The sequence below is a fragment of the Trachemys scripta genome, chromosome 13 (assembly GCF_013100865.1).
Source record: "Trachemys scripta elegans isolate TJP31775 chromosome 13, CAS_Tse_1.0, whole genome shotgun sequence".
NCBI lineage: Eukaryota > Metazoa > Chordata > Testudines > Emydidae > Trachemys > Trachemys scripta.
Genome location: NC_048310.1, coordinates 4,461,947 through 4,474,867, shown reverse-complemented (window position 1 = coordinate 4,474,867; position 12,921 = coordinate 4,461,947). Strand labels below are relative to the sequence as shown.

The following is a 12,921-nucleotide window of genomic DNA, read 5'->3' as shown; positions in this document are numbered from 1 at the left end:
ACTGGAGAGCTCAAGCTCCCAAATGCAGCCCGGCTGGCGGCACGAGGACAGGTGGGGGCGCGCGGCCGTGACACGCGTGGGGTGGCTGAGGCGGAGCCCGGGCTGGGACAGCCCCACGCGTGGGAGGGACGGGGGGGGTCGGCTGCGCTCGGCTCCTCCGGGCCGCCAGGGGGCGCAGTGCCCCGCCGCGACCCCGCCAGCCCCAGCGCCGAGGCGGGAGGCGCCCGCAGCGGGCCCTGGGCGGCGGCGATGAAGCGGGATCGGCGCGGCCGGTTCCTGTCCCCCGCCGGCGGGCGCAGGCCGGAGCCCCGGGCGGGGAGCGGGCGGCGGGGCCGCGCGGCCCGGGAGGAGGCGGCCGGGGCGGGGCAGGGGGCGCGCGGGGCCCCGGCGCAGCCCGAGCCGGAGGACGGCGCCGAGGAGGCAGGTGGGTGTCGGCGGCGCAGGGACCGGACCGGACCAGGGACCGGACCGGGCCCCCGCGGGCTTGGGGGCCGGTGTCCGGGCCGGGGCTCCCCCCGCGCCCGCCCGTCACCGCGGCTTCTGAGCCCCTCGGCGGAGCCAGACGCTCGATGGGCCCCGGGAGCCCAGACGGAGCCGGACCCCCCCCGGGCCCCGCGCGCTCCTGCCCGGCCACACCCCGGGGGCGAGCTCGGGCGCGCGGGGCCCGGCCCCACGGGCGGGGAATGCTTTGGGGCAGGAGTGGCTTCTCCGACCCGGGCTGCCGGCTGACACTCCTCCGTCCCCGAAATCACCTGCACAAACCAGCCCAAAATGGCAGGGCGGGCCTCGGCTCCCGGGAGCTAGGGCCAGCTGGCCTCGGACCAGGGACAGAGTTGGCCGGGCCTGGGAAAGGCACAGAAGGGGGGCCCTTGATCTTGACCACCCGTGGGAGTCCCTGACCGTGGGGGCAGCAAACCAGCCCCTGGGGGCTTGGAGGCTGCCGGAGTCCAGGGCTGCTGGGCCAGCGCTCTTTAGCCCAGGAAATGCGGTTTCTGCTAGCAGGGGTGATGGGGGAGGAGCTGAGAGTAACTATAAATCCAGCCCCAAACAAGTACAGAAAGTGGCAGGAAACCCGTCATCTGTCAATTCTCCTCACAAGAGAAGTGTTTGGAGTCCCTTCCAATCCTGATCTTCTATCTTCTTGTCTGGGGACTACTGTGAGTAGCTCTGCTTCTGACACAAGCACCCAGTGTGCCTGTCTGCAACGATGTTTGGAGGGGTTTATCCCCTGGCAGGGTGACACTCCATAGTAAAAGAAGAGAGGAAAAATGGGGAAAACATCAATGAATGTTCCAGATTGTGGGATTTGAAATCTGCTGAAAAAAGCAGAATTAGAAAGTTGTCTGTTCAAATGTAGAGTCTGCAGTAAGTTAAGGCCACTTATTTGTGTGATAGAATAAAACAAGCAGGTTGGGGCACAGATGGTCTAAACCTTTCAGCATTTAAAGATGCCCCCACCCATTATATGATAGCTATGAAAGGTTTCTACTGGCAGCTACATGAATGAGGATACACATTAGAAGCGTTATCATTGCCATGCTTCCAGGCATGAGCTGGTCATCGCTACAGTCAGGAAGTACAATCTCTCCTTGACAGTGCATTACGCTAAGTGTGGGGAAGAGAGGGAGGGCTGTTCTGAAATACCAGAATACTGGACACTATCAACCAGTGGCTCTCAAACTTTTGTACTGGTGACCCCTTTTACATAGCAAGCCTCTGTGTGCGATCTCCCTTATAAATTAAAAACACTTTTTAATATATTTAACACCATTATAAATAATGGAGGCAAAAATGGGTTTGGGGCGGAGGCTGACAGCTTGCGACCCCCTGAGGGGTCCTGTCCCCCCATTTGAGAACCCCTACCCTAGACCATGGGCCTTTAAGAATGCACTGATTCTGTATTAACTTGTATATATTTGTGTGAGTTGAGGGTTGTACCTGAAACAGCTACATTGTTTGTTTGAAGGGGAAACTTTTTTTTTTTTTTTTGAAAGCAGACAGTTACACATGAAGTGAAGTTGCAACATTTGTAATATAACTAGTGATAAAACCTTCTCAAAGCCCCAAAAGCCATCGGTAGTGTCTGAACTTTCTCCTGCCTGTAAAGAAACTCCAAATTGAGCAGGGAGGGCTTTTACTGCCCTGTGCCGCTCCTCATCCACAGAGAATCGTGCAGGTCAAGGCCATCCGCTCTTCAGCTCAGATATGGGTGAGGGGAACGGCCTAGGGTACTGCTTGGAGTCCCTGGTATCAGAAGGGAGTGCAGCTCCTATGTACAGCCTTCTAGTGTCCATTGGTACATACTGCCCTCTGGGTGCAAAACCCCACAGCCTGTGAAAGGACTGTGCACTCAGATGAGCATGGTGGGGGCGTCAGAGGCAGGAAAAGCTGTAGTACAGGGATGGTGTAGAGAGGCCAAGGATAAGGCTGACCAGTTGGGGAAGGTCCATGGGCTTTCCTAATGGAGCCTGTGGTTCTGGCTGGATGACATCGCTGTTGCAGTGACATAAACCCAGTTTTAAATGCTGTTAATACTGTTCTGCTAGGGCCTGACTGATTGTTGAGTGCTTGGTTTCTGGGCACACTGGGTGCTGCGCATTGTGAAGTTGTAAGATTTGAAATGTTGCGCTGGCGTGTGCCTTAGGGTCAGCAGACAGAAATCTCTTGTGTTCCCTCGCTGGGTCAGGCAAGCCCCCGTGGACAGGGGTCAGTCTGTGATCTGTATTCAGCTGGGGTAGAAGTGGATACAGTGGCACTGTAATCACCCACCCCCTGCTGCCAGTTAGTAACTGTCACTTTGTGTAAGGGCAGAACTAAAATCCTCTTTACAGGGTAGTTCAGCAGGAGTGCAGTAGGCTGCCATGGGAGGGTTGGAGAGCCACACGCCGGCATGGTGCTGGGCTGGCAGGCTGTTCAGTCCTGGGGCGGGCGGGGTGTGTTACTTTGAAGTAATCGCTTGTGGGTTGATGAACTCTAGAGGGAGAGGTTTGTGTCCCCTCATGCTGCTTAATCCCATTTCACTGGTGCCCTTGCTGGTCCTGAGCACAGGTTTACACAGCAGCAGTTGCTGGCTTCTCAAATGCAGCTGTTTCCTTAACTCCTCAGGCATGCCTCCCACCTGATTACCTTGATCTTGGGCTGGAGTGAAGGAGTGCCCTGGTTGCTCTACACCCAAGCCTCTTTTAAGGCAATGCACTGCCTTAGAGTGAAGTCATTGTGTAACATTTGTACTGTGGTAACTCGTAAGGGCCACAACCATGTCTGGGCCGGTGTGCTAGGTGCTGTACAAACACACAACAGTCCCTGTACATTTGTAAGAACTGACTTATTTTCATCCTTCCTTCTTACTTAGGAATTGGTAGAGCCCTAAGCGTAGGATATTGCCGACTCTGCCATGGGAAGTTTTCCTCCCGGAGCTTGCGGAATGCTTTTGGGAAGGTTCCTGTAACGGGAGAGAACTCTGAGAAGCAGCGACGTGTGGATCAAGTGTTTTTCACAGATTTCCAGCGACTGGTTGGAGTAGCAGTCCGACAAGATCCTGCTCTCCCGCAATATGTCTGCAAGAAATGCCATGCCCAGTTTTACAAATGTCGCAGCGTCCTCAAGACGTTTATTCAGAGGGTGAATGCATCGCCCACAGGCCATATAAAATCAAAAGGAAAGTATGTATTGAGTTTTTTTATTCATGTTCATTTTTCAAGTCATAAATTTCTGTATATTTGTATATGTTAGTTTACTTGTGGAATTTCCGGGCACTGAACTCCCAGGACAGGATGTATTTTTAGCAGCTGTAAACAGCTAATGACTGAATCTGTTTTCTCTGTAGCCAGCATGTGCTCCTTTATTTGTTACTGCCAGGTTTAGATACATTAGTTTGGTTACTGCCCTGTCTCCAGCTGCTACCATGTTCCTGGTTTTCTGTCTTTCTGGAAGAGATTCTTCATGTGCTGCTTTGTTTTGTGTGTAGGAACAGTGATGTGCAGCCACAGCCAGATGCAGAAGCCCCCTGTTTGGGTAAGTGCAGGACAGAATTATTGGGAACTATTTTTTGTTTGTTCTGTGATACTGTCAAAGGAGGGTTTGGGGTTTTTGACTGGACACAGACGACACGCCACTAACTTGAAATCTAGTCATTTAAAGAAGTTCCCTTCAGTTTGTTCCTTTAGTGCATTTGACAGTTGTGTCTCTAGTCAGTGTCACTGCTTCATGGTCCTTTGTACTTCCTGTGTCATGCACTAGACGAGGACATCAGACTTGTGCACTGCTCCGGGATCTTGCCTGTTCGCTCTCCTAGCAGGTTCCACACAAGGGAGTTTTCCAGTAGTGGCATCAGCTGAAGAGGCAGCTGGGCATTCAGACAGGGGAAGGGGGCTAGGATGGAGTATATCTGGTCACGTTCTTGGGCCTGCCCAAAAGTCCCTCAGACCCAGCAGAGAAGCAGAAAACAGCTTTGTAGTATTCCCGATTTACCAGGTTATTTTTTAAAACCAGACCATTAAAAAATTCCCGTAGATGTGTTCTTTTAAAAAGTACTTTTGGGGCCTCTGCCTGCCCGAGCTCCCCCATCAACTCTGGATGTTTTACAGCCACTCGTTTCAGGTGTCTTTAAATGGTTCAGCTTAGTTGTTGGGCATGGCATAAAGAGCCAGATACATAGCATGGTGATGGGTTGTTTTGCTATCTAAATGGGGATAAGCATTGTTCGACAGCCTGGGACTGCCAAAGCGACTAACTGCTGGCATGCTCTTCTTTCCCATTTGAACAGTAGACTTGATCACATCCAGCCCCCAGTGCCTGCATAATTTGGTTACGTGGACCCACAACCATGCGGGGAACTGCCAGTCTGTGCCAAGCCTGCAGAGTGTGTTATCTTCCGAGTACTGTGGGATAATTCGAGCCGTGTGGGGCTGTGGAAACGGGCATGACTATGTTATGGATACAGATTCTGATTGCAGCACGGTGCTTGTTGATAATGCCTTGTCTGTTACATGGGAATGGAACAAGAGCACAGCACAGCGTTTGACTGACAACGGGGCAAGTGCAGACAATGCTGGGGCTGCCTCTGCTCCCAGGCCCCAGCTTGCTCCAGCAAGGACAGGCACTTGCGAGCAGCCAGTAAACAAAGGGACCACATCGGAGCCACTCGGAGCTGAGAATCAGTTGCCACAGAGCAGAAATTCATCTCATTCACAAGAGGACAGTCCAGTCTCTTTACAGGAGAAAAGTCTGCCCCAGTCAGCCTCTCCACTGAGCAGTGCCCCAGGTAAGAGTTTTGCCTAAAAAGCGACCTCCAACCATATGGGGAAAGGTGAAGGCCCTTTTCCCCAGACTCCGAGGCTGGGTCCATGCAGAACTTTGACTGTGCTATCACCTCCAGGATGGGTGGTTTTCCAGGATGGCATAGACAGCAATCAACAGCACCTAAACCTCAGTCCAGGTTGATGTTAGAAACTAAGCATTGCAGAAAGGAAGCGTATTTAAAAATAAACCGCGGAAGCTGGGCTCTGAGCACAGGGCTGGGGCGTCAAATCGTGGCTTTGCCACACACTTGCTCTGTGGCCTTGAGCAAGTCACTTTGCCTCTTTGTGCCCAAGTGTCCCAGTCTGTTGATGGGGATGAGACTGCTTCCGCCCCAGTGGAGATTCAAGATGAAAAGTGCCGAGTGAGTGAAATGGGCCGTGGTGGAGAGGACTGCTCCTCTGCACTCTGGGAGCTCTCGGTGTGTTTCCATGTGGCGTGTGCTGACATTTCAAAGAACCATTTGTGCAGGGGGTTGGACAATTCAGTGCAGTTGTTAGCGCTTCGCTCCTGGGCTACACTACCACAGTTTCCCTTATTGCTAATAAATACTAGGTGGGCCCCTGAGCTGCTGGGTGGATGGCCTTGCCTCCTCCCTCTCCAGCACCACAGCAGGTGTATGAGGAACCAGGGAGAGCCTGGTCACTGCCCTCAGACATTCACAGGAAACTTTCCAGCATGATTCCAGCAGTGGACCAGTAAGTACTTAGAGAGCTGCTTCCATTCACCCTGTAGGCTTGATTTGGCACCTTCATCTCTTGTCCCTTCTCAAGATGATGTGTGACACCACTGGGGATTATCTCCTGACTTTAAACAGGTGGGCTTGGGTGACTCCACCTTGTTTTCTGGATCATGCATCTGAAAAAGGTGTGAGCAAGACTTCCTGGTGCTGACAAGAGGAAACGTAATTGAAAGCTACTTAGTCTCAGATATATTACAACCACAAATCAGAAACTGGTATGGGTCAGAATCAAGAGTGTTTACATGGGCATTGGGGCAAAACGGATCCATAACAGTTCCTGGCGTATAGGAGGTGAAGGCCCCAGGTCTTGTGAAGCCCTGCAGTCACATATGTGGTTAACCCATCCTCAAAGAGAGTATGTAGCTAGCTGCTGTGAGTGAATTCTCCGTTTGCGGGCTTCTTTTAGCTGCTTTTTGTTTGTAATATGCAGTGTTCTCCTTTATTTCCTAGGACAGTTGAGTGGGAAGCAGGTTCTGTCTTCAACGTCGGATGAGCGGGTAAAAGACGAGTTCAGTGACCTTTCTGAGGGGTGAGAGAAGAGTGGGTTTAAAATAGCCTAAATGTTCTTTGCAAGCATGAAAATGATCAGCTGAGGGGAATCTAATTCTCCAGTGTGACCGGTCATGGGAGACCCCTTCCTCCCTTGGACCCAGCATCTGACAGAGACTGGTTTCTTTGTAGTGATCTTGATAAAAGTTCACTGAGCTGACACCCCGTATTCTTTTTTCCTAATCGTGTCCCGTTTTTCTTTAAATGGCATTTGGAATCCCTGATAGATGTTTTAGCAGCTTCTGAAAAAGTTTCCCAGCAGAGCTGCCCTGTGTCTTTCAAGGACCCAGTTTGGTATTGTCCAGCTCTGCGCTGGGTCTGGTGAGATGATTGCCAGCACTGCAGGCCCATATAGCTTCTATTCTGTCTCATAGTTCATTCTCATTTCCAGCTACTGAGAGTCTGAATTCCAGAACAGTCATTGGTGTGGATATCTAAAGGAGAATCCATCTTGGTTGTCTGATATTGCACTGCACTTAGCGAAATCTGCTCTTTACTTACAAAAGGAGCATGTTTGATGGGAACTTGCCGAGTGGCAGTAAATGACACTTAAAGCCTATCGATTTTTGCAATCATCATAACCCCTCGTAACAGTGGAAGAAAATTAGGCCAAGATTCCCAAAAGAGGGTGTCTAAAGTGAAGTACCTAAATAAGTGACCATATAGCAGTAGTTCTGGGTCAAAAGTACGAGCCTGCCTTTTGCAAGCATAATTTAAAATGTAGCTGGGAGCCTGAAAAATGTTGCACAGAAGATGCCAGAATGTTCTGTTGTCTCCTTCTTGACCCCGGAATTGTTTGTTTCTATAACTAGGATAAAAAGCCCAAGCCTATTGGCTGCTGTTAGGAGAATGTGGAGTGAGCTGCAGAGTAATTAACTTTGTGTCAGAACAATTGTATTATGTTCTTGCTCTGCAAAATTGCCTGTCCTATTGCAGAGGTTGGCTGTGACAATTCCACTCTTACAACTTCCAGTAAATCTCTAACTGCATGGCCAGACTTTTTTCTCATTACAATCCTCAGTTTATTCTTGCTGGGCTGTAATCTCCAAAGAAATCGATTTTGCAGTTTCAAGTGTTCCTTGGGGTGTGTTTTTTTTCTTGCTTTAAGAGATGATGTGGGATGAGACTGTTTTGCACCTCAGTTGCCATGACTTTTTGTGCAGGAGATTGAAGAACAAATATTGATGACTGCTAAAGAAACCAGCAAATTGGAGTGTTAGTGCTGAGGTTTCATCCAAACCAGGTATTATAAAGTTTCTTCTCTTTCTCAGAGACTTCTTGAGTGAAGATGAGAATGATAAGAGAACCGTGCAATCTTCAGATGACTCCTTTGAACCTTATCCAGAAAAGAAGTAAGGGGCTTTTTTTACTTTGCTTTTTTAACACAACTTGGTTCTTTATCCACAGAATAGGTATAGCGCAGGCATTAGCATCAGCGTCCCCTGACCCACCTCTTTGGGTTTTCTGGGATGGGGGAGGCCAACCCAGGGAAGAAGGTTTTGTTTGCTCTCACATGACCCAGAACTCAAGCTCCCCACATCTCCCTCACTCCCTTCCTGACCTGTTGGCATCTAGAGACGTGATTTACGGTGCCTCAGTAGAATGGTTCACTGAGCTGCACAGCAGGTGAGTGTGATCTATCAGGGGCTGCATTCCTCCTCCTCCTCCCGCACTCCCACATGCAGAGAGCACCTGTGTGTCTCCAGACCTTCGCTGAGCTAGTTGGGCCATTTCAGGTGAAATTAGACTTGAATTCAATACAAATGAAATATCAAACATTCTCATTCATATCTTTACATTGTTGTTCCTTGCCTTAGGGGGTCCAACAAAAAGAGTGAAAATAAAGAAGCGAAGAAGGCTGAAGAGCCCAAAATAAGAAAGAAGCCAGGACCCAAGCCAGGCTGGAAAAAAAAGATCAAATGTGAAAGGTAACTGAACTGAGCACGGAGGCGTGTGACTCTCCGAGATTAGCACAATCTCACTGGAGTAATTCTCTGCTTTTCAGGGAGGAGCTGCCTACCATCTACAAGTGTCCTTACCAGGGGTGCACAGCTGTATACAGAGGGGCCGATGGCATGAAGGTAAGTTAAGAATTAACATGCGACTTCTGTTAGTACTTCTGTTAGACTTCCCAGTACTTCTGTTAGTCTCAAAGGTGCCACAGGACCCTCTGTTGCTTTTAACATGCGACTTGTTATTTCCAGTGTAGGTGCTGTGAGCTATTAAAGGGGATGAATCACCTTTCATGCGAGTAGAGAATTAAGAATGGTATCTGGGCATTCCTTTCCCTCCTCTTGAAGGACAGGGATGGGTCAAAGTGAACAGTTCAGCTGCGTGACCTGTGTAGTGTCTGAGGTCTTTGTTCCGTTTCAAGTGGAAAGAGGAACTGGTCTCTTTCCAACTCACGCTGTGCTTCATCTTCTGTCCTGAGATTCAGCCATTGCCTTGCTGGGGAGCCCTTTTGGAAACGCTGCAGGCTAATGGGCTGCTTGGGGCCTAATGTTGGTGGAGAGAAGGTTTAACAATGTTTTATTAAAGTCCTACAGAAGGATGGACTTGCAGGCTTGGATGCAAGCTTGAGTCATTTCACATAGTGAAACTAGGTGATGTGTAGGCCTGCACTACTGCCTTTTTCCCTTGAGTCTTCTGGCTTGTGCTATGTAAGCTATTGATTAGGAGTGTGAATTAACTTCTGACCCCTACTAGGGTAAAGAGACTCCAATCCTTATTTTTAGAAACACATAAAGGAGCATCATGAAGAAGTGCGGGAGAGGCCTTGTCCCCACCCTGGCTGCAACAAGGTGTTCATGATCGATCGGTACCTACAGCGCCATGTGAAACTCATTCATACAGGTACTTCCTGCTGACAGTGGCTGCTCACAACCGAAGGGAGGGTGTTATGCAAGAACAAGATGATGACTTCACTGTGCCAAGACCTTGTGTTGGGTATGAAACTGCCCTATCACTGTGGTATTTGCTTAAGACCCCCTTCCTCCCCCTTCCCACTGTTTGTTTGGTACTGATAGGCCTCCAGGCCATGCCATCTTTTGGGAGGATTTGAGCTACTTCCCCCATCAGGTGCTAGTGAAGGAACTTCATGGTTTAGCTTAAATTGCTTGTGGTAAGCAGGGGCTTCTGTGTATCAATGAGGTGTTAAGGTGTCAACAGTGCCAATGACTCCTTCACCATGTCTGTTCTCCCTGCAGAGGTACGGAATTATATCTGTGATGAATGTGGGCAGACCTTCAAACAACGCAAACACCTCTCAGTCCACCAGATGCGCCATTCAGGAGCAAAGCCCCTCCAGTAAGTGCACTTGGGCCTTATGCACATCATAGTGATGTAATAAAGTAAATGAATAGACAGGGTCACCGGTTAGACCCCCTTTAAAATATGAATCTGTATGATCTCCTTCCACTAGTCAGAGTGGCAAAGAATTAGTGTGTATAGTTAAATGTTTAGAAAAAGGCCCCATCCAAGAGTCTCACTGTAAGATGTTGGCGTTTTCATCAGAAAATCCAGATTGGAAGCTGAGGAGCCAGGGTAAGGAATTCATTTAAAGACACACTTCTCTGAAGTCAAGTTCAGAAAAGTTCAAATAAACTGGGGCCTGCTGTACTGGAAGAAGTCATGTGGTGTCTGGAAAACAGACCTGCTGCCTATGCTAGGAAGTGTAGGGATTTCTCTGTCCTCTTAGCTACCAGCAGGGAGGTGATGTAACTAAGGGAGACATTTCCTAGTTGTACATTGGGTTTGTGACTAATCATGATCCTGACCAATTGGGAGTCTCCTTTTACTGGAGAAACTAGCTCAACGTATCTGCTTCCAGGATTCCTTTTAGCTCCACCCCGGTGCGCTCGCTTTGCAGGCTCACTCTCACGCTTTCTAATTTGCGTTGCCTCAGCTCCCAGTAGATGCAAAAACTGGGGAATTGGTAAATAATGAGGACAGGTCATTGATTCAGAGCAATCTGGATTGTTTGGTAAAATGGGTGCAACCAATATGCATTTGAAAATAGATATAAACATATACATCTGGGAACAAATGGGACTCTATCCTGGGAAGCAGTGACTCTGAAAAAGATTGGTGGGGCGTAGTGGATCATCAGCTGAACGTGAGTGCCCACTGTGACCAAAAGTGATCCTGGGATGTATAAACAGGGAAATAAATAGAAGTAGAGAGTTATTTTACCTCTAGTTGGCACTGGTGCAACTGCTGCTGGAATCCTGTGCCCAGTTCTGCCATCCACAGTTCAAAAAGCATGTTGATAAATTGGAGAGCCCTGCAAACGAGTAATGGATTAGAAGTGATTGAGTTCTGAGTCAGTCTGTTTAGTTTAACAAAAAGGTGGTTTAGGGATGACTTGATTATAATCTACATGGGGAACAAATATTTAGTAAGGGGCTCTTCAATCTTGCAGAGAAAGGTACAACTTCTAGCCATTGTCAGACATTCAGACTGGAAATAAGGTGTACGTTCTTCACAGTGAGGGTATTTAGCCATTGGAACAGTTTACCCAGGGTTGTGGTGGATTCTCCATTACTGGCACTTTTTAAATCAAGGGTGGATGTTTTTCTAAAAGATATTGTAGGAATTATGGGGAAGTTCTAGGTCCTGTGTTATAATCATGGTCCCTTCTGGCCTTGAAATCTATGAACGAGAGGCCTTCAGTAGCTTAGCATTTCTTGTACTGTGCTGCTCCAGTATCTTCCCTGCCCCATGCACAAGAGATGTTCCATTGAAGTGCTGAAATAGTATTAGCTGTCACCAATCTTATTCTCCATATTCCTAAACCCATTTACCCAGATAATTGCTGTGCAGGAACAGAAGATTTTTTTTAATACAATCTCTTGAGTTGAAGCCTTTTTGTTCAGTGAGCGTTACCCTACTTTCTTACTAGTGATGAACTACTGCCAGCCTTACCTGGAGCTGGGGCCACTGTAGTGTTGCTCTAATTGTGTTTTGCTTTCCAGATGTGAAATCTGTGGTTTCCAATGCAGGCAGCGAGCGTCTCTCAAATATCACATGACCAAACACAAAGCTGAGACCGAGCTGGAGTTTGCCTGTGACCAGTGTGGAAAGCGTTTCGAAAAGGCCCATAACCTTAATGTCCACATGTCCATGGTGCACCCTCTGACCCAGACTCAGGACAAAACCAAGCCACTGGAGCCTGAGCAGATTCTCATGTTGAATCCTTCAGGGACTGTGGAAAGCCAGGCTGTAAAACCAGAACAGACTGCACAACAGGAGCCCACTTGAAGGTCTGCTGGAGGGGTGTACTGATCCAGCCTTGTATAAACCATTCAGCAGTGAGGATTTTTAATATACATTTTAATAGATTCTCAACAAAAACCCACCTCAGTGCAAATAGCTTCAGCTTGCTCAGAGAAAAAAAAAAAAAAAAAAAAAAAAGCTTTTACTGTGCTGTGATTCTCCATGCTTAAATCAAATTCAGCGGTGTTGTACTGAACAGTCTCCATCGAATGTAAAGGACCTGGATGTTCTACACTCCCCCACGTGGTGATAGAAACCAAGTTGTACCACATCAGTTAAGTAGTTTCATAAACTGCAGGCATATATGTAGTTCCTATTCAGATGGGTCTACAGTTATATGGGACAGTGGAGTGACTTAAAACTAGGCTTTTTTTTAAATTACAATTCCCCAAGCAAGTCTAAAGTGAAAAATTTAACCTACTTTTTATTATTAACAAGAGCTTCAAGGTTTTGCTTGTAATAAATTATTTACAAAGTAATTTGAATCGAGTAGTCCTGGTTACAAAGATGGAGGACAGCTGAAAGTTTTTCCTGTCAATCCATTTCTTTGGATTCCACAAAAAATCTCTTAAACACTTTCTGCAGCTGTAGAGTTAGACACGTCTTTCTCTGCTGCCCTTGCCCGGGCTACAGTTCTCCACCAGTATCACTCAGAAGAGGACTGGTTCATCATAGACATCCTCAGCTACAGTGGGCTTCCAAGAATGGAAGAGGGCAGCTTTCACCTCTGGGTCAAACTCTTCACAGGGATCCAGTAACTGGGAGGAAAAAGAAAGCAACTGGTATTAGCTTGCTTTGAAGAAGCAGCAATTGGCTTCTAAGATCAGCACCAGCTCAGCCTCTCTGTTTATAGTAAAGTTCCCAAAACATGCCTCTGCTAGAGAAAAAACAGCATGGTTTGGGGTCAGACAACAGCCAACTCCACACAAACAGTGGATCTGTACTACCAGGAAAGTACTATGAAAGGGGCATTTAAATGCTGTATGGTTTGGGGACAGCACTAGTTCATGATTAGTCTTGCAAAAAAGACTGAGGGCTGCATGCATGCTGACACTAAA

General features: G+C 48.3%; 2 protein-coding genes across 3 annotated transcripts in view; one reads left to right on the top strand and one right to left on the bottom strand.

Annotated features, from left to right (window-relative positions):
* The first annotated feature begins 249 nt into the window (after positions 1-249).
* Positions 250-12,342, top strand: ZNF276 (zinc finger protein 276). The gene is made up of 11 exons (XM_034788782.1): positions 250-424; positions 3,353-3,662; positions 3,968-4,014; positions 4,766-5,263; positions 6,491-6,569; positions 7,861-7,941; positions 8,407-8,517; positions 8,595-8,670; positions 9,325-9,442; positions 9,796-9,895; positions 11,563-12,342. The coding sequence occupies exons 1-11, from the start codon at positions 250-252 to the stop codon at positions 11,846-11,848; spliced, it is 1,881 nt and encodes a 626-aa protein (XP_034644673.1). The 3' UTR covers positions 11,849-12,342.
* FANCA (FA complementation group A) overlaps positions 12,263-12,921 on the bottom strand; it is a 57,468-nt gene continuing 56,809 nt past the window's right edge. For both annotated transcript variants that reach the window (XM_034788259.1, XM_034788260.1), the window contains exon 43: positions 12,263-12,621. In XM_034788259.1, the coding sequence (XP_034644150.1) occupies positions 12,514-12,621 (108 nt within the window). In that variant the 3' untranslated portion in view covers positions 12,263-12,513. The remainder of the gene's footprint in view (positions 12,622-12,921) is intronic.